This window comes from Podarcis muralis, chromosome 2 (assembly GCF_964188315.1).
Source record: "Podarcis muralis chromosome 2, rPodMur119.hap1.1, whole genome shotgun sequence".
NCBI classification, from domain to species: Eukaryota; Metazoa; Chordata; class Lepidosauria; order Squamata; family Lacertidae; genus Podarcis; species Podarcis muralis.
In genome coordinates this window covers 119,988,161-120,009,136 of record NC_135656.1, presented here as the reverse complement: position 1 = coordinate 120,009,136, position 20,976 = coordinate 119,988,161, and the positions used below count along the sequence as shown (strand labels likewise).

At 48.9% G+C, this 20,976-nt stretch overlaps 1 protein-coding gene across 1 annotated transcript; it reads right to left on the bottom strand.

Moving 5' to 3' along the window:
• Positions 1 to 1,577: 1,577 nt before the first annotated feature.
• TAP1 (transporter 1, ATP binding cassette subfamily B member) lies at positions 1,578 to 20,620 on the bottom strand. The gene is made up of 11 exons (XM_077923193.1): positions 19,864 to 20,620; positions 18,287 to 18,401; positions 18,047 to 18,177; positions 13,348 to 13,553; positions 12,189 to 12,386; positions 10,424 to 10,552; positions 9,615 to 9,803; positions 8,454 to 8,627; positions 6,784 to 6,943; positions 4,431 to 4,567; positions 1,578 to 3,672 (listed from the first exon to the last, which is right to left on the bottom strand). Exons 1-11 carry the CDS (start codon positions 20,369 to 20,371, stop codon positions 3,424 to 3,426), a joined length of 2,196 nt encoding a protein of 731 aa, XP_077779319.1. The 5' UTR covers positions 20,372 to 20,620; the 3' UTR covers positions 1,578 to 3,423.
• Between the last annotated feature and the right edge of the window lie 356 nt (positions 20,621 to 20,976).

Here is a 20,976-nt window from a genome sequence, read left to right as displayed (position 1 = left end):
CTCTGCTGCAATTGCATTTATGTTAGATTCTGGACTTTTGCATTATTTCCCTGAGTTCAAAAGCGGCCCCTCCTGCTGTTTCTGCAGAATGAGGCCCTGGCTAGCTGGCCTCCTCCCCGGTCCTGCCCTTAAAGCCCCCGCTGTTTGCAAAGATCCGCTTTCCTAGGAAAGGGTTGTCAACTTGCTTCTTCAAGCAGGGCTCCTGTGCCTTTGACTGCAGTGCAAAAACAAACAAAAAACCTCCTGCCAACTCTCCAGTCCTGGGAACAGCTGCACCAGGTGGTTTCCTGCCTGCTGTGTAGCCCTTGAGGCAGGACGGGAAATTCTCAGTCCTTAGAGAGGAGGACAAGCCAAACACTCCCTGAGCTGGAAGTTAATTATAGCCTTGGGGTTTTCCCCTGATGTCATGCTGCAAGTCTGGAGCTTGGTAATGAACCGGCAGGAAACATTTCTGCACAGAGACACCACATCACACGGTGACCCTTCCAGACGCTGCTGGACTCCAGCTCTGACCATTGGCCCTGCTGGCTTCTGCTGGGGGTTGGGAGTGCAGCAACATCTGGAGGGCCACAGCTTCCCTAATGGTTTTTCCATGCTCTGTAGTTTTCCATTCCTGCTGATGTTCACCTTTGCTCCGTCCTGGAAGTAAATGGGCTCTTTCCACTGGAAAAGTGGCAACCAAGAGGAGATAGCCATCTTCAAATAACATGGAAGAGGGAGCAAGCTTGATTTCTCCTGCTCTGGAGGTAGGATTCGAACCAAGGGCTTCGCGTTACCAGAATGGAGATTCCGACTCAACATTAGGAAGGGCTTTCTGACAGGAAGAGCTGTCTGACAGTGGAACAGTCTCCCTCGGGAGGTTGTGGACTCCACTTTCCTGGAGGTTTCTAAACAGAGGTTGGCTGACCATCTGTCCTGGAAGCTTTAGTGGAGATTCCTGCATTGCAGGGGGGTGGACTAGATGACCCCAGGGTTTACATATGCACAAATTCTTGCCTTTCCGTAGCAATAGGTGATGCTTAACCCCACTGTCCTCTGAGGTAGGTTAGGCAGAGAGGCAGCAACTGCCCTGAGGTCACCCAGTGAGGGGATTCAAAATCTGTTGATAACCTTCCCATTACAGTGGTACCTCGGGTTAAGAACTTAATTTGTTCTGGAGGTCCGTTCTTAACCTGAAACTGTTCTTAACCTGAGGTACTTTAGCTAATGGGGCCTCCCGCTGCTGCCACACGATTTCTGTTCTCATCCTGAAGCAAAGTTCTTAACCCGAGGTACTATTTCTGGGTTAGTGGAATCTGTAACCTGAAGTGTCTGTAACCCGAGGTACCACTGTACTTGTTGTGGTGGAACAATCTTCAACCACCTAGTGCATGGGTAGGCAAACTAAGGCTCAGGGGATCAGGCTCAATCGACTTCTAAGTCCGGCCCGCGGACGGTCCAAGAATCAGCGTGTTTTTACATGAGTAGAATGTGTTCTTTTATTTAAAATGCATCTCTGGGTTATTTGTGGGGCACAGGAATTGTCTTCATTGTCCTGAGATCCATGCTTTACAGTGAAAAACCGCGGAAGAGAAAAACCCACATAAAAAGTGTGTTTTAATTTATACACATCTACAACAAAGCACATTTCTCTGTTCGCACACGTAAGAAACACACAAAAGCAAAAAAAAAATTTAAAAAATTCTGGAAAATGAAACAAAAACCTCAAAATTTTAAGCGGTTGCCTAGACCTGTTTGAGGAAAAAGATACCATCTCAGAGCACAGCCCCCAAGAGCTCCCCATCTCCATGTTATTGCGTAATACAGAACGGAAATTGTCCACTCGAGACCCGTGGCCGGTTCTGCCGTTAAGTAGGGTGAGGCAGCTGCCTCAGGGGCTGGTGGGCCAGGCAGCGGGTGCCCCCCTCAAAGCTGATCTATTGTCCCTCTATGAGGAGTCTCCTCGCTCTCTTAACTACAGTACCTACTTCCTACCAATTTAATTTATCACATTTACATTCCACCTTTTGCTCCAATGAGCTGAGAGCGGCATTCATGGTTCTCCCCCTCCACATTTTATCCCCAGAACCCTGTGAGGCAGGCTAGGCTGAGAGCCAGGGACAGGCCCAAGTTCACCCGCTGAGCTTCAGGGCCAAACGGGGATTTGAACCCAGGTCTCCCAGGTCTTCTCCGACACTCTTAACCCTGACACCCTGAGAGAAGCGGGGCCTGTTTATGCGGCACATGAGTGTTTTGAAAGTACGGCATGGATGTGACCAACCCCTGAACAGAGGGGAAGTGTGCGCATTTTGCAGAAAACCTTTGTACTGTATGACCGAAATGTAACCATACAAAGGAAAGCGCCGCTTCCATTGCTACACCCAATCTATCAGGTGGCCCCTGGAAGGCTCCCCATGAGGGACTGTGGCCCTCAGGCCTGAAAAAGGGTTCTTCACACTCCTGGCCCACTGCTTTTTTCAGATTCACAACCTCCCAAACTGACTCACAAGAACTGAAGCCATTAACTGGGTTTTTACAGTACGGCGTACAAAACAAAATGGAGGACGCTGCCCAGTTGCCAGGGCTACAGTTACGCCTCGACTGCCCACCCAAGTGACTTTTGTGCATGGAGTGGGTGAGGGATGACCTGCCTTTTACGTCAGGCAGCAAAATCTGTTGGGATGGCCCCAATAATGAGGGAAAGTGTGGGGTGAGAGGACGGTCAAGCAGGGACACCTCCTGCAGACAACAGAGGTGGGCCACCTCTGGATTGATGTAAGGGAGGCAGAGAGGATAATGGGATTGAGGCATGTCCTTCGTATAAACAGTGATTCCCACGCACAGGTTTCGAAATCTCAGTCGTGCCGATCTTCTATGACAAGATAGGGAATGACAAATGAGTAATGGCCTCCGCTAGGGGTGCCAACAAGAATAAAATATTTTGGTGTGGGGGAGCCAGGCAAGCCTTGCCCCCACATAATCGATCACAAGGTGTAGCCCAAAACATACGGACAACTCCAGATGTAAAGATATGTGTTTCGAAGAGCTGGAATTTTGTGGGGCTGCCCCTCTCAGATATAGGAGATGCCTTGAAATAAAGATTACCATTTTCATGGAGAGATTAGGAGGAGAGGAAGCTGCCTTGTAGCATTGGGCCCATCAATCTCAGTACTGTCTACACTGGCTGGCAGCAGCCGGTCTCCATGGTTTCAGACAAGGGAGTGTTTTTACCTAATCACAGAGGACTTGAACCTGGGACCTTCTGCAGGCAATGGTCCTAGCAAGGTTGTGTCTCCTCAGATCTTTTGCCTTAGCTGAGGAGACAAGCTGCAGGCTGGTGGATTGGGCGTATGCCAGGCATTTCCCCATCCCTCCTGCCAAAAGTGATGATGGCCAACGACCACATAGGTCTAGGCCAGGGATCCTCCATCAGTTCTGAACCCACTATAGATGCTTGTGGTCCATGTCCACAAAGCCATTGTGGTTGCCCTCAGCTCCATTCTGCTGCCTCTGCACCAGCTGCCAGTAGACGCCCTTCTTCTCCATCAGCTCCAGGTGGGTCCCTTCTTCCTGGATCTCCCCATCTTCCATGACCAGGATGCGGTCGGCACGCTCCACGCTGCGCAGGCGGTGGGAGATGAGCAAGACAGAGCGCCTGTGGCGAGCCTCCCCTTCGTAGATCTCCTCCTCCACCTGAGGAGTAAAGAAAAAAGGAGTTTGCTGGCAGAAGTTGGTAGCCAACTTCTTCCCCTTACCCCAGTTGTTTTTGGAGGGCTCCTGTGCCTTAAATGAATCATACTGCAGGAAAAGCAGCGTTTTCTTTTCTTTCTTTTTTATAAGAGTTATTTGTTTGGTTTTTCAAATTATAATTTTACAGTCACAACTCGCAACATAAAAACAAGACTCCTGGACTCCCCTCCACCCCTTTGTGGGTCCTGTTGTTAATCATTTCCTCCTGCATGAGAATCCAAATCTTTTACCTCTCCACTGTGTCCAAAATTCACCATTAAACTACAAGTGCCATTCTCAAGCCGGTCTTTGACCGTAATAAATTTCATGTTCATGTACAAGTGCTATTCCAACCCTACTAACAACTTAAACTGTTTACAATGGCTTTTAAGATAGGTTATAAATTTTCCCCGTTCCTTATTAAAAATTTGGTCTTCCTGATCATCATCATCCCAATATGAAAGAGGCTGCGGGAAAGATTTTTTATTCCTCCCCCATCAAGCATGGTGTTAAGCGTATAGGCACCCCACCTTGCAAAATCTTCCCACAAAAGGGGTGAAGAGGGAACATCCGTCTATCCTCCTGGCAGCCTAGCATGAAAGCCCCAGGGGAAATTGCTGCAGTGACCATCTATTTCTGTAGATATTGGACCCTTTTTCTAGAATATCACAGTAGAGGCATCCACGCCTCTGGGCTTCTACCCCTCCACGGGCCCATCTTACCTTCTGCTGGCTCTCCATGTCGAGGGCGCTCGTGGCATCGTCCAAGATCAGCACTCGGGGGTCTCGGATCAGGGCCCGGGCAATGGCGACCCCCTGCCTTTGGCCGCCGGAGAGCTGGCCTCCTGTTTCTCCAGCATCTGCAGGGAGGAACAGAAATGGCAGCAGTGGGGAATTCGTTTGCTTCCATCAGAACTAGGACTGTCTCCTGCCTGAAACCTTGGAGAGCTGCTGCCAGGAATGCAGGGCCGGCCCACCCATGAGGCAAAGTGAGGGAACTGCCTCAGGCGGCAGGATTCACCGGGGCAGTGGATCCTGATGTTGATCTTTCTCCTTGCCTTGTTCCTGATGTAGATCGGTCCCTTGCCCCTTCTTCCCTGGCGGGGAGGGGGGAATCCTTTAGGGGTCTGTCTCTGGTGCCAAAATGTTTTGGGCCAGCCCAGATCCATTGCTACCCCATCCCACGGCTGGTAGGGCTGTGGGGCAGATGGTTCAACTTTCTGGGGGCCACATGCTGGTGACGGGCAGGGTCAGAGGCAAAAGGTGGGCAGAGGAATGAATGTACGGTTGACTGGGCCGAAATGTTTGCATTTGCTGGCAGAAGCTGAACCGAAACAGAATCCCTGACAAAGGAGCCTACGTTTCATGGTATCATCGCACTGAGATTCCAGGGCAGGGGCAAAACCAGACTTTATTTCACCCGGGTCAAAGACCCAGTTTGGCACCCCCTGATGCACAGTTGTGCGCGCGCGCGCGCGCACACACACACACACACACACACACACAAAAGCTGGGAGTCTCAATGACACCTCTCTGGAGGCTTCACCCAGGGCAAAAAAACGGCTAGTCCTCCCATAGCTACAGCTCAGCTCCAGGGTTTTGTTTTTGTGTTTTTTAAGGAAACAAGAAAGCTAATATTTATTAAAGGAAATCTGTATTTGCCAAGCAAATAGAACTAGGGGTCTTTCCTAGGAGGGTAGCCATATTTTGAAGAGCAAGAAAAGAGGACACATTTGCCAACTTCTTGCCGCAACCCCAGAGTCATTCGTGACTGGACTTAATAGTCAGGGGTCCCTTTACCTTTACTTTTAACTATGGATGACTCTCATTTTTAAAAAAGGGACGCGGGTGGCGCTGTGGGTAAAAGCCTCAGCGCCTAGGGCTTGCCGATCGAAAGGTCGGCGGTTCGAATCCCGGCGGCGGGGTGCGCTCCCGTTGTTCGGTCCCAGCGCCTGCCAACCTAGCAGTTCGAAAGCACCCCCGGGTGCAAGTAGATAAATAGGGACCGCTTACTAGTGGGAAGGTAAACAGCGTTTCCGTGTGCGGCTCTGGCTTGCCAGAGCAGCGATGTCACGCTGGCCACGTGACCCGGAAGTGTCTCCGGACAGCGCTGGCCCCCGGCCTCTTGAGTGAGATGGGCGCACAACCCTAGAGTCTGTCAAGACTGGCCCGTACGGGCAGGGGTACCCAGGGACGCGGACTTATAAAAAATATTGGGGGGGCCCGGGAAAGCTCATGAATAATAAATAAGCTCATGAATATGCAAATAAAGTGGCGCCGCCTCCTCGTGAGCGAATAGGGGAGAGCGTGCTGCGCCTATTAATCAGCTCCAAAGGAAATTGGGTGGAGCTTTTGCTCGGGAGGGAGGGCAGGAGGCATGCAGCCCGCCCCTCCCTGTGCATTTTGGGCTGGGGGAGGGGCGGCGATGGCGCTCTGCTGGAGGGGCGCCGGAGATTATTGGGGGGGCAGAGCCCCCCCAAACGAATTTTTGAGGGGGCTCGGGCCCCCTCAAGCCCCATGGAGTCGGCGCCTATGGGGGTACCTTTACCTTTATGGATGACTCTCATTTTTTTAAAAAGAGGACATGTCCTGGAAAAACAGGACATATGGCAACCCTTGGTGGAGATGTAAGAAGCCATATTGCATCTCAGGAGGAGAGAGAGCCAAAGCATGCCTGCTCTCAAGAGGGAAGCAGGAAGTGAGGTCAGCAACCCTAAGAATATCAGTCGATAATGCTGAAGGACACCAACACAGGTCAGTGCAAGGAGGACGGTCTAGGGCGTTTGGAGGTTCCTCTATCTACCTTGTTCTCGTGCAGATGCATCAGCCTACGGTGGAAGCCAAGTTAAACCCCCACCCTTGCAACACCTGCTCAGACAGGGAGAGGTCTTTTCCAGAACTGGTTACTACCACTGAATCCTTTTGGTTAAGGTGGGGAAGCCACAGATTGAACCCAGAACCCTTCTGCATGCAGAGCACCTGCTCTGCCCCTGAGCCACAATCCCCTCCCATGGATTCCTTACCAGGTTAGAGGGGGATTTGGAGAACTGGGCGGGTCTAGGGAGGGGGTCCCTACCTGTGTCATAGCCGCAGCTCATCCTGCCAATGAATCGATGTGCTCCCACTCGCTTGGCCACCCCTGCCACTTCCTCCCGGCTCTTCTCCCCCAAGCCGTAAGCAATGTTCCTGTGCAAGGACCGGGCAAAGAGCACCGGGCTTTGGCTCACCAGCGCCACCTGCAGGGAGGGCAGAAGAGTTCGTCAGAGAATCGGGAAGACTTTTATTCCAGGGTATTGCCAAGGAGAACCCAACTGTGCATTTGTAGACTAGGGAGGAAGAGGAATTCATTTGGCTTGCCCTTGCGGTGCACAAAACTGATCCAACACGCCTAAACTTGCTTGGAATGCAAGTCCTGGTTGGATCACACACTTTTAAAAGGGGGGAAAAACACTGAAGAATTTTCAAACGACAGTGGTACCTTGGGTTAAGAACTTAATTCGTTCTGGAGGTCCGTTCTTAACCTGAAACTCTTCTTAACCTGAAGCACCACTTTAGCTAATGGGGCCGGCCGCCACCGTGCAATTTCTGTTCTCATCCTGAAGCAAAGTTCTTAACCCGAGGTACTATTTCTGTGTTGGCGGAGTCTGTAACCTGAAGCGCCTGTAACATGAAGCGTCTGTAACCCAAGGTACCACTGTATACAACTATCCAATAAGAATATAGATCACAAGGTTACAAAATTCTTAGGAAAGAAAGCTTCAGAACTAGGGATAAATTGGGGAAAATGCACTTCTCAAGTATTTGTGACAGTTTATCTGCACAAAAATATTCTTTCCGTAAGAGACGTGTACTAAATGCAGGTTTCAAAGATGGAATGCCTTGAGAAGCATGCATTAAAAGTGTGTACAAAATGCATACAATATGAATACTTTTTGTACACTTTTTTTTAATAATATGCACAACTCGGAACGGACCTATGACTGAGCATCAACAGGACTAAACTGTGACAGAATTAGTCCATCCTTTGCATGGAACTGGAAAGTGGTTCTAAAATGACTCCAGCTGGAGAAAAGGAGGCTCAGAGGCCGATGAAGCAAAACCAAGGCTGAAAATTGCCCTCTGCTCTCAACATGTGTTTTCCTGTGTTGCATAAGATGATGCAGATTGCAAAAGGAGCTCAAAAGAGAGACTCCATTAGGCAAGGCCTCCTTCTACCAGCCTTGCTCTTCCCCCTAGTCTCTGCTTCTCAATGTGTATTGTATTGTTTTATGTACTGTGGCTTGCCGTTGTTTTATTGATTATAGATTAGATATTATTTATTGTAACTGTTGAGTGGATTTCTGTTTAACTTTTATATGTTGATATTATTATTTTATACCATTTTAATGATTGTTGAATGGTATATTATTTTATACCATTCTAATGATTGTTGAATGTTACCTTTTTGATGTAGGTTGCCTATTTTAAAGTTACATTTTATTATCACATTTTTGTATCGCATTAGATTGTTATAAGACGTACATTTTTTTGTTTCTTTGGCTTGTAAAACGCCTTGAGTATTGTAAGATAGAAAGACGGTATACAAATTAAAAATGATGATGCTGATGATATGGAGAATGTGCTTTCGAAAAAGCAACTAAAAATTAGGGGAATCGCAAAGGAGAAGACAACCCATACCACCCCTGACCTGCTGAAATACAAGAAAGGCACCTTCGCTCTCTGTTCTGGGGCGAGATCCTCCCTTACCTTTTCATGCAAGAAACGGTGGTCGTATTTGCTCAGCTCTCTGCCATCCAGGGTCACCTGCCCGCTCTGGGGCTCGTAGAACCTCTCCAGCAGAGCCACCAGGGTGCTCTTTCCCGACCCCGAAGGGCCCACAAGGGCAGTCACCGTGCCAGGGCGCAGCTCTAGGGACACTCCCTGTGGGCAGGAGAGAACGAATAAGGCTCAGGTAGCCCTGAGGGCTCACTGGAAGGACAGATCCTGAAGCTGAGGCTCCAATACTTTGGCCACCTCGTGTGAAGAGAAGACTCCCTGGAAAAGACCCTGATGTTGGGAAAGATGGAGGGCACAAGGAGAAGGGGACGACAGAGGACGAGATGGTGGGACAGTGTTCTCGAAGCTACGAACTGACCAAACTGTGGGAGGCAGTGGAAGACAGGAGTGCCTGGCGTGCTCTGGTCCATGGGGTCACGAAGAGTCGGACACGACTAAACAACAACTACAACATGCCAAGCGGTGGCAGTGTTAAAGGTAAAGATAAAGGGACCCCTGACCATTATGTCCAGTCGTACTCAAATCTGGGGTTGCGGCGCTTATCTCGCTTTACTGGCCGAAGGAGCCGGCGTACAGCTTCCGGGTCATGTGGCCAGCATGACTAAGCCACATCTGGAGAACCAGAGCAGCGCACGAAAACGCCGTTTACCTTCCTCGCCAGAGTGGTACCTATTTATCTACTTGCACTTTGAAGTGCTTTCGAACTGCTAGGTTGGCAGGAGTAGGGACCGAGCAACAGGAGCTCACCCCGTCGCGGGGATTCGAACCGCGACCTTCTGATCGGCAAGTCCTAGGCTCTGTGGTTTAACCCACAGTGCCACCAGCGTCCCTTGGCAGTGTTGGGGAGGGGGGTCAAATATACTGCACATTATCAATGTCAGTTTTGGGGGTCCCAAAAGTCCAGCCCCCTGCAATGCAGAAATCTTTTGCCTGATTCAGGACTTGAACCCATGGCCCTGAGATTGAGAGTCTCATGCTCTTCTGACTGAGCTACCCAGCTTTATTCCATTCAGGTTCCCCCTCTAAGAGTCTCGGCTGGTCTGCCCAAAGTTCTCTTTGTGCCCCCTTCTGGGGCTCTGTCTCCCCCCCACCCTGAATCCCAGCTTCTTCCTTCCCTTTCTCCCCACATACCTTCAGCACAGGAGGGCCTTCCCGGTCAGGGTAGGAGAACGAGACGTCTCGCATCAAAACGTGCCCCTGCAGATCCTGGGGCGTTAGGGTCCCCGAAGAGCTAATCCGGGGTGTCCGGTCGATGTACTCAAAAAGCTTCTCAGAGGAGCCCACAGCTTTTTCTACACGTGGAGAAACGGAGAGCAGGACCTGCAAAGAGGGGAAGGAGAAAATATCTGATGGAGGAAGCATTGGAGGAGCCAGGGGCCAGGTCATTGGTCCCTCAAATTCAGTATTGTCGGCACTGATCGGCAGCAGCTCTCCAGGGTCTTCGGCGGGAGAGGATTCTCAGACCTAGCTGGAAATATTGCCAGGGACCTGAGCACCTTTTCCTCTCCCCTATGTTGGTCTTTAGGGACGCGGGTGGCGCTGTGGGTTAAACCACAGAGCCTAGGGCTTGCCGATCAGAAGGTCGGTGGTTCAAATCCCCACGATGGGGTTAGCTCCCATTGCTCGGTCCCTGCTTCTGCCCACCTAGCAGTTTGAAAGCATGTCAAAGTGCAAGTAGATAAATAGGTACCGCTCTGGTGGGAAGATAAACGGCGTTTCCGTGCGCTGCTCTGGTTCGCCAGAAGTGGCTTAGTCGCGCTGGCCAAATGACCCGGAAGCTGTACGCCGGCTCCCACGGCCAATAAAGCGAGATGAGCGCCGCAACCCCAGAGTCATTGGTCAGGGGTCCCTTTACCTTTACCTTTATGTTGGTCTTTACTCTCCTGAACCCCCTTCCCAAGCCCTGCTGTGCGTCCCTGGCCCCCAAAATAAAAACTTACCCTCACTGCTGTGGAAAACTCCATTTCGTAGAGGACAAACGTAACGAGTTCTCCACTGCTGACGCTTCCCAAAGTGACCAGGCGCCCTCCGTAGTAGAGAATCCCCACCTTGAGAGCCAGGCCGGAGAGCTGGAAGGGGAAAACGGGGCTTGAGGGAGAAACTCCTCTCCAAGGATGCTTGAAGCTGAGTCAAATCCAGAATCAAACCGGTGGCCTGTCCAGCTCAGTATGACCTGCACTGACCGGCAGCGACTCCCCAGAGTTTCAGGCAGGGGTCTCGCCCAGCCCTACCTAAAGGTGACCTGAGATTCACCTATTGCCTGCAAAGGAGATGTCCTGCCACTTGGCCGCATTGCCTTCCCTTAAAGGCGAAATAATACACCGGACCTCATGGTTCTAAAAAGCTGTTTAAACTGGAAGAAGGGAAGCTGTCTTACACAGAGTCAGATCCTTTATTCATCTAGCTAAGTGTGTTTTTTAAAAAAAATTATTTGGTTTTTTCAAATTAAAAGTGTACATAAATATATTGATCATCAAAAACAAGATTCCAAGGAATCTCCTGGACTTCCATCCTCTGTGGGTCCTTTTATTAATCATTTCCTTCTGCATCTTTTATGATAGTCCAAATCTTTTACACCTCCGCTGTATCCAGAATTCACCCTTAAACTACAAGTGATATTCAAATCCTACTGTTTACAATGGTCTTTCCATCTAGCTAAGTGTTATTGACACCAGGGTGGTCAAAGTGGGCCGCAAGAGTACAAAACCCACGCAGGCCACAAGGTGAATTACATTTCTATATCATAAATTAAAGTGTTTGCAATATATTTAATATACACAATTACAGTGGTACCTCGGGTTACAGACACTTCAGGTTACAGACTCCGCTAACCCAGAAATAGTACCTCGGGTTAAGAACTTTGCTTCAGGATGAGAACCGAAATCAGGCTTCGGCGGCAGCGGGAGGCCCCATTAGCTAAAGTGGTACCTCAGGTTAAGAATACAGTGGTACCTTGGGTTAAGTACTTAATTCGTTCTGGAGGTCTGTTCTTAACCTGAATCTGTTCTTGACCTGAAGCACCACTTTAGCTAATGGGGCCTCCTGCGGCCGCCGCGCCACTGGAGCACGATTTCTGTTCTTATCCTGAAGCAAAGTTCTTAACCTGAAGCACTATTTCTGGGTTAGCAGAGTCTGTAAGCTGAAGCGTATGTAACCTGAAGCATATGTAACCTGAGGAACCACTGTAGTTTCAGGTTAAGAACAGACCTCCAGAACGAATTAAGTTCTTAATCCGAGGTACCACTGTAATATATATAATTGAACAGACAATTAATAGATTTAATTATTAAACAAATTTAATACAATAAATTTAATTTTCTTAATGATGCATGACACAAAACTTAATTTTTTTAAGGCTTCAAGATATGTTTTTGTTGTGGTTGCTGCCAAAAAAGGCTATGCGGCCAATGGTTACAGGTTGGACTACCCTGATCTACATTGACTAGCCATGGCTCATTGGATTTTGGGGGCGGGCATTCCCTGCTTTCCCTGGAAGTGCCAGGGATCAAACCCACCACCTTCTGCAGACGCTGTCACTGAGCTACAATCCACCCTGGGAGGCCCCACATCCTTCCCTCCATCTCAGCCTTCCCAAAGGTTGCACTTTCCAGTTGTTTCGGAAACCCCCAAGAGTCCCACGGCCCAATTCCGGCCTCCATCTCCATCCCCCGCCCCACCAGAAATGGAGCAGTTTGGGTCCCTTACGTCGCTAGTCCACATGGAGGCCGCATAGGCCACGGCCTCCCACTTGTTCAGCTTGTAGGTCTCCTGCAGCTTCTGGTCGTAGCGCCGAGCGGCGCCGTCCTCGTTGGCAAAGCTGCGGACGGTGGAGATGGCCTGGAAGGTCTCTGTGGCCACTTCGTTGGCCTTGGCGAGGGACTCCTGGACCTGCAGCGCCAGGTTCTGGGAGAGGAGAAAAGGCGGGTCAGTGGAGCAGGCGCTGGGGAAGCAAAAAAAAGAAAGAAAGAAAGAAAGAAAGAAAGAAAAGAAAAGGGACAAGGAACTTGTTTCTATCTATCTATCTATTTGTTACAAAGTCATAACTGTAAATAGGGACTCGGGTGGAGCTGTGGGTTAAACCACAGAGCCTAGGACTTGCCGATCAGAAGGTCGGCGGTTCGAATCCCCGTGACAGGGTGAGCTCCCGTTGCTCGGTCCCTGCTCCTGCCAACCTAGCAGTTCGAAAGCACGTCAAATGGCACATGTTAATTTATCATTAATAGCTAGATAGATAGATACTTTAATACGGTTGGAAACCAGCTTATAAAGCACACTTGGGAGTAGCTACCACATGTGGGACATAATTCCTGTTTTCCTGGCATCCCCACCAACGCAACACCAAATATTCCTTGTGTCCCTTTTCAGAGACGGCCATTTCTCCTAAAACTGGCGAGTTTCGGTAGGGGGAAGAAGCAGGGAAATTGGAGCACAGAAACTGCCCCATAAGTGGTGGTCACATTTACTTCAGTTGACCTTAGTTGGCAGAGTCTCTCTCTCTCCTTTTTAGGGGCAGTCTAAAGGAAGAGCCACACTGAAACCACAAAGAATCCTGAGAAGTTTATTAATGATGATTATTATTATTTGACTTTATATGTCGCCCTATACCCGGGGGTCTCAGAATAAAATCAAGATATAAACCAAAAAAAGCACAGCTTGCACCTCACAGAGCTACAATTCCCAGCACCCTCAACAAACTACAGTTCCCAGGATTATTTGAGGGGGAGTTTTCTATACAATGTGGATCTGCCCATTACCACTGAATATGGGGGGGGACACAACAGCCTTGTCGAGAGAAAGAGACGGGGTTCCGAGTTCGAATAACTCCCAGCAGGACCCTGTATGGCACTCCTCGTTATTTGGGTACCTTGTGAAATTTCCCAGAGAGCTTTGGCACCAGCAGGATGAAGGGCAGGGCCACCGTGACGAAGAGCGTCAAGGGAACCGACAGCCACAGCATCATGGCGTAGAGGAAGACCCCTCGCATCAGGTACCACATCAGCAGGCTGAGGTCGCTGCTGAGGGCCTCGCTCATGGTGTCCGTGTCAGTCGTCACCCGGGAAGTGATGTCCCCTGAAAGGAAGGAGGTCAAGGATGGTGGGACAGCAGAGGAAATATCTGGGCAAGGTTCAAGGTAAGCGAAGATGACCCAACAGCTGTATAATATATGCAAGGAAAACTGGGTGGGGGGATTATTCCAAATAAAATGTCTTCTATCGCTAATAATAATAATAATAATAATAATAATAATAATAATAATAAATTTTATTTATACCCTGCCCTCCCCAGCCAAGACCAGGCTGAGGGCGGCTAACACCAGGCGCAAAACAATTGATTAAAACATAACTTAAAAACAAGATTAAAATACAACATTAAACTCAAAACGCAGCCTCGTTTCAGTAGAAACTCAAATCAAAAACTTTTGGGGGATGAAAACGTCAAATCTTCACCAAGGCTAACTATCAAGACTGGTCCTACGTGGGCCAGAAAAAAAGCCAGGGAAGTCCCCAAATAGGAGTTCCCTCACAGAAAGAGAAAGGAAAAAGGATAGAGGGGAAAGGGATCAAGTAGATTCCAAGCCAAAGGCCAGGCAGGACAACTCTGAATTTCCAGGAATGTGAAAACTTTCCAAAAAAACCAGAGCAGCTGAAATCCACTCCTGCTTTTTAGCTTTTGAGGAAAACGTGTGTTGTTTCGATGAGCACGGAAATAAATGAGGATCAGTGCTGGATTAATGAGTGGCTGTGTCAGGTCAGATCTGTGGTTCCCAACCTTTTTTTGGCTGTGCCCCACCTAAGCATCTCTAAAATCCTGATGCCACAGCCCTCCCCCCACTGACATATAATTCTTATTTTTTAAAAAGTGAACTCCTATTCACGTGGAGGAAGCCTAAAAGGCCTTTAACTTGGTCTAAACATTCTCAAATTGCCCCCCCCTTAAAAATCAAATTTCCCCCCTGTGGGGGATTAGATCCTTGAGCTCAGCACCGCCATCAGGTCAGGATTTGGGGGCAGAGAGTGCACATTTCAGAGAAAGCGGTTTTTTGTTTTTTGTTTAAATTATCTGTTACAATTTACAAATCACCTTTCACATAAGCCTCAAGGCGATTTGCAATTGCCCATTTAACTCTACTTCCACTGTGCTCTAGGGGTTGGGCGATATCCGGATTTCAACATAGCGATATATCAGCAGCTAAACATCGCAATGTATCAATATATCACAATGTCTGAAATATGGATGGAACTATGTAGAGGCGAGCGCTGCTGGTTTGGGACGCAGACTATATGTGATTTGGGCCACCAAATAAGTACCTTGTTGTTTCTTTGGAAATGCTACATTTTGATGGGATCCCCCCACCCCTAAAAACCCCCAGCTTCAATCCAAATTGAGAAAAAGGATGACCTAGCTGCTGAAGAAAGTAGGAAAAACCACTGGGCCGGTAAGATACAATCTAAGTCAAATCCCTTATGAATACACAGTGGAAGTGAGGAACAGGTTTAAGGATTTAGATTTGGTGGACAGAGTGCCTGAAGAACTATGGATGAAGGCTCGTAACATTGTACAGGAGGCAGCAATGAAAACCATCCCAATGAAAAGTAAATGCAAGAAAGCAAAGTGGCTGTCCAACGAGGCCTTACAAATAGCAGAGGAGAGAAGACAAGCAAAATGTGAGGGAGATTGTGAAAGATACAGGAAATTGAATGCAGATTTCCAAAGAACAGCAAGGAGAGACAAGAAGGCCTTCTTAAACGAGCAATGCAAACAAATAGAGGAAAACAACAGAATGGGAAGAACCAGAGATCTGTTCAAGAAAATTGGAGATATGAAAGGAACATTTCGTACAAAGATTACCATAATAAAAGACAAAAGTGGAAAGGACCTAACAGAAGCAGAAGACATCAAGAAGAGGTGGCAAGAATACACAGAGGAACTATACCAGAAAGAAATGGATGCCTCGTACACCCTAGGTAGTGTGGTTGCTGACCTTGAGCCAGACATCCTGGAAAGTGAAGTCAAATGGGCCTTAGAAAGCACTGCAAATAACAAGGCCAGTGGAAGTGATGGTATTCCAGCTGAACTATTTAAAATTTTAAAAGATGATGCTGTTAAGGTGCTACACTCAATATGCCAGCAAATTTGGAAAACTCAGCAGTGGCCAGAAGATTGGAGAAGATCAGTCTACATCCCAATCCCAAAGAAGGGCAGTGCCAAAGAATGCTCCAACTACCGCACAATTGCACTCATTTCACACGCTAGCAAGGTTATGCTTAAAATTCTACAAGGAAGGCTCAAGCAGTATGTGGATCGAGAACTCCCAGAAGTGCAAGCTGGATTTAGAAGAGGCAGAGGAACCAGAGACCAAATTGCAAACATGCGCTGGATTATGGAGAAAGCTAGAGAGTTCCAGAAAGACATCTACTTCTGCTTCATTGACTATGCAAAAGCCTTTGACTGTGTCGACCACAGCAAACTATGGCAAGTTCTTAAAGAAATGGGAGTGCCTGATCACCTCATCTGTCTCCTGAGAAATCTCTATGTGGGACAAGAAGCTACAGTTAGAACTGGATATGGAACAACTGATTGGTTCAAAATTGGGAAAGGAGTACGACAAGGCTGTATTTTGTCTCCCTGCTTATTTAATTTATATGCAGAATACATCATGCGAAAGGCTGGGCTGGATGAATCCCAAACTGGAATTAAGATTGCCGGAAGAAATATCAACAACCTCAGATATGCAGATGACACAACCTTGATGGCAGAAAGTGAGGAGGAATTAAAGAACCTTTTAATGAGGGTGAAAGAGGAGAGCGCAAAATATGGTCTGAAGCTCAACATCAAAAAAACGAAGATCATGGCCACTGGTCCCATCACCTCCTGGCAAATAGAAGGGGAAGAAATGGAGGCAGTGAGAGATTTTACTTTCTTGGGCGCCATGATCACTGCAGATGGTGACAGCAGCCACGAAATTAAAAGACGCCTGCTTCTTGGGAGAAGGGCAATGACAGGCCTAGACAGCATCTTGAGAAGTAGAGATGTCACCTTGCCAACAAAGGTCCGTATAGTTAAAGCCATGGTCTTCCCAGTAGTGATGTATGGAAGTGAGAGCTGGACCATAAAGAAGGCTGATCGCCGAAGAATTGATGCTTTTGAATTATGGTGCTGGAGAAGACTCTTGAGAGTCCCATGGACGGCAAGAAGATCAAATGCATCCATTCTTAAGGAAATCAGACCTGAGTGCTCACTGGAAGGACAGATCGTGAAGCTGAGGCTCCAGTACTTTGGGCACCTCATGAGAAGAGAAGACTCCCTGGAGAAGACACTGATGCTGGGAAAGATTGAGGGCACAAGGAGAAGGGGGCGACAGAGGACGAGATGGCTGGATAGCGTTTTTGAGGTTACCAGCATGAGTTTGACCAAACTGCGGGAGGTAGTGGAGGACAGAGGTGCCTGGCGTGCTCTGGTCCATGGGGTCACGAAGAGTCGGACACGACTAAACGACTAAACAACAACAACAAAGCTGCATTTTAAGCTGACAATGTGGACACAGCCATAAAATAAAAGGGACCAGGGTTCAAGTCCCCGCTGGGCCCTGAAGCCTTGGGTTTGTCGCTACTTTTCAGCCCGGGCAGGGCAGTTGTGGGGGGATTAAATGGGGAAGAACCACGTGTGCCATCTTCGAGCTCCTTGGAGGAAAAGGCAGCATATAAAAGCAATAAACAAACACTGTATTTTTCGCTCCATAAGACGCACCTAGTTTTCAGAGGAGGAAAACAAGAAAAACAATATTCTGAACGAAACAGTGGATGTATGATTTTTGTGGTTCGTGCTGTGGCCACAGACATGATATGTGATTTGACGGTGAATTTGGGGTGACCCAATGCAAAAATCCTGAGGATCCATGTGGCTCCGTGCTTTGTAACCACGTTTTTGGACCATTGGGGCCCCACGAAACAATGGATGCGTGATTTTTTTGGTGCAGGCTGTAGCCACAGACATGCTATGTGATTTGACAGTGAATTTGGGGTGACCCAATGCAGAAATTCTTGAAGCTAGCAGCATGAGTTTGACCAAACTGCAGGAGGCAGTGGAGGACAGGAGTGCCTGGCGTGTTCTGGTCCAGGGGGTCATGAAGAGTCGGACACGACTAAACGACTAAACAACAAATGCAAAAATCCTGAGAAGCCATGTGGATCCGTGCTTTGTAACCACGTTTTTGCTTTGTTTCAACACCTACTTCTCTCTTTTTAAAAAAAACCACAAAACATGATCTGCTTTTCGCCCCTGGGCAATTTGGCTCCAGGGACCACACATTCACTCCATAAGACGCACAGACATTTCCCCTTACCTTTTAGGAAGAAAAAACTGTGTCTTATGGAGCGAAAAATATGGTGATTTAAAACTCCAGAAGAGCTTTAAAATTGTTTTTGGGGGAACGATACAAATTAGCACGAGGCAGCGATCTGAAAAAAAAATGATGCAATAATCATCCAGAAAATAAAAGAGTACCTAAACTTAAAGACAAGTCCCATTCGGTGCAGAGTCTGACATTAGCCACCTGGTTTTACCTGTCTTGTTAGCGTGGAAGAAGCCGACTTCCTGTCGCAGGACGGCTCTGAAAACATTGCTCTGGAAGCGAGTGTGGAAGTGGTTCATGGTGGTGTTGTAGAGATAGTCGCACACGAACTCAGCCAGAGCGCTGGGAGAGAGAGGGAGAGGTCAGAAAGGGAGGGTGGACCTCTGCCTTCCAACACCCCCCTTTCTCCCACCCCAAAAACCCTCCTAAAACTTCTCCACCTGCTCCGTACCTGCCAACGGTGAGGACGGACATCATCCAGAGAGCTCTCTCGAAGGCAGAGGGGTCGGCCTCACCAGTGATCCAGTCGGTCACGTGCCCTGTGTAGTACGGGATCGCCATCTCCCCTACGACACACAAGGGGGGGGGATAAGACCCTCAGGACTCCGGCAATCCAGGGACAAAATGGTAGGAGTGGGGTGGAGGTGGGGGTAACAGGAGCTGGAGGCTTCGGTTTCGGGGTGAGAAGTGGGGTGTAGCAGGCTTAGACTGTGCTGTATCCCCCTTTCTCAGGCTACAGATCAGTCTTCGCCAACCCGGAGCCCTCTGTATATTCCAGCCTGCTCATAGGAGCCAATTCCTAGGGATCCTGGGGGCTTTGGTCCCCCACAATAAAATATTTGAGGAAAAGCTGATGGCCATTCAAACGGGGGGGGGGGGGGGGGTATACTGCGTCATGTGATTGGGAGGGGCTTACCTGGGCCCCCACAATATTTTATTCAAGTTGCCACCCCTGGGCCTACTACTTGCCCAGCCCAGCAATGTCTCTGTTATTATGCACCAAAATTAATCTAGTCCTGAAGCTGCGAGGAAATTGCGCCCAGGCCTCAAATCAAAGGCGGCGAGGAATACTGAAACTTGCCTGAAATTTGCATTCGTTGCATCTGAGTAGATGGTGTTGGGAGAAAACAACCAATAAATTGAAACCAGCCGCCAGCAGGTCAGACGAACACCTGCCGGCATTCCTCCACACATGATCTAGACTACAATTAACCTGTGGAACTCATTGCTACAAGATGCTGGGGGGGGGGGGGGAGATCAGGAGCATACATAACCTTCCCAAAGAAAAAGGCTGGATGAATACAAAGAAGATGTCAGGTTTCTTGGTGGCTTCCCACAAGCAAAACACTCGTCTCGCTGCACAGACACCCTCAAGATGCAGACAGAGATGGACCCAGAGGGGTAATTCTTACTTTTAGAAAACATCTGAAGGCAGCCCTGTTTAGTGAAGTTTCTAATGTTTGAAGTTTTATCGCTTTTTTATTATTAATAATATTCTGTTGGGAGATGCCCAGAGTGGCTGGGGAGACCTGTCCAGATGGGCGAAAATAATATACAGTGGTGCCTCGCAAGACGAAATTAATCCGTTCTGCGAGTTTCTTCGTCTTGCGGATTTTTCGTCTTGCGAAGCACGGCTATTAACGGCTTAGCGGCTGAGTGGCTATTAACGGCTTAGCGGCTTTAAGAAAAAGGAAACAAACTCGCAAGAACTTGCAAGACGTTTTCGTCTTGCAAAGCAAGCCCATAGGGAAATTCATCTTGCGGAACGACTCAAAAAACGGAAAACTCTTTCGTCTTGCGAGTTTTTCGTCTTGCGAGGCATTCGTCTTGCGAGGTACCACTGTAATAATATAATAATATAATAATATAATAGCATAATAATAAAATAATATAATAAAATAATAATAAAAATAAATATTATTATTATTACAAGTAAAACTCTGTACCAGAGATAGAGCTGGGAAGGGGGCTAGAATGAAGCTAGGGGATAGGTTTGGGACCCCCACCCACCCACAACCACTCACTTACCCAAGGACGAGACCACCAGCAGCACAGCGATGGCTACGAACCTCAGCGCATCTGGCCTCATGGTGGCGACAAGGCGCCAAAAGGACGCAGAAGATTTCGTCTCCACCTCCCCCTTCCTGCGTTGGGCGAGGTGGTGCCACAACAGGGCCGATGCCCCCACAACAACATAGCTGAGGGCAAACACATCTGCCCGGGCCCAGCTGTGCTCCAGCTCTAGGGCGGCCCCTTCAGACAGAAACAGGTATTGCAGGGTTGTGTAGCAGGGGACCAGGAAGCTGAGGAGGAGCGCTGCAGGCAGGAGGCTGTCTTGGACCCCAGGACCCCCACAGCAGGTGGCGGCACAAGCCGAGAGGGTCAGCAGCAGGCACCGCACCAGGGCAGCGGCCCAGGACGCCACCAGGGGGCTCCACCAGGGCAGCCTCAGCAGATGCCAGGCCAGGCGGAGGGTGAAGAAGTCCAGGAGCGCCATTGGGGGGATCCAGACCCAGGGCACCCAGGAGGGCTTCATCTTCTCTGCAGCTGGCAGGATCCTAGAGAGTGACAGAGAGGAGCAGCTGCCTTCGGGGGAGAGGCCGGCAAAGTGCAGATCTGGAAAGCCCCACTGAAAAAGAAATCGATCAAGAATCCGGATCAGGCCAAAGATCTCATCTGGGGGGAAAGCAGCAAACCATCACAGGAAGCAGCCGCCGCCGCCGCAACGCGCAGCAAATCTGCAGCCGCGCACCCAGTTCTCCGTTTCCAACAGAGGACGGAGCTGATCCAGTTTCTTTCTGCTGCAAATCGGCGTCGCTAAAAGAGGTTAAAAGGAAGGGCGACGGCGCGCCCTCTGGCGGCCCTACGCCTCCTCGCTCCTCTGTGCGCGAGTGAATGATAAAAAAAGGGATTTTAAAAGGAACAGCTTCGGGTGTGTGCTGTATATCCTGGGAGCTAAAAGTGGAACTGGAGTCAAAAGGCGAGAGAGGTTTGCAGCCTTCCGTCAGCCGCGCCTCTCCTCTCTGGAAAGCCCCTCCGACGAGCCCGGATCTTCGGGGAAGCGCGGCCGTTTCTGGGAAGTGGAAAACGAAAGTAGTTTGGTCGTTCAGAAATATCTCAGAAGTGGGAAGGGCTAGAGGA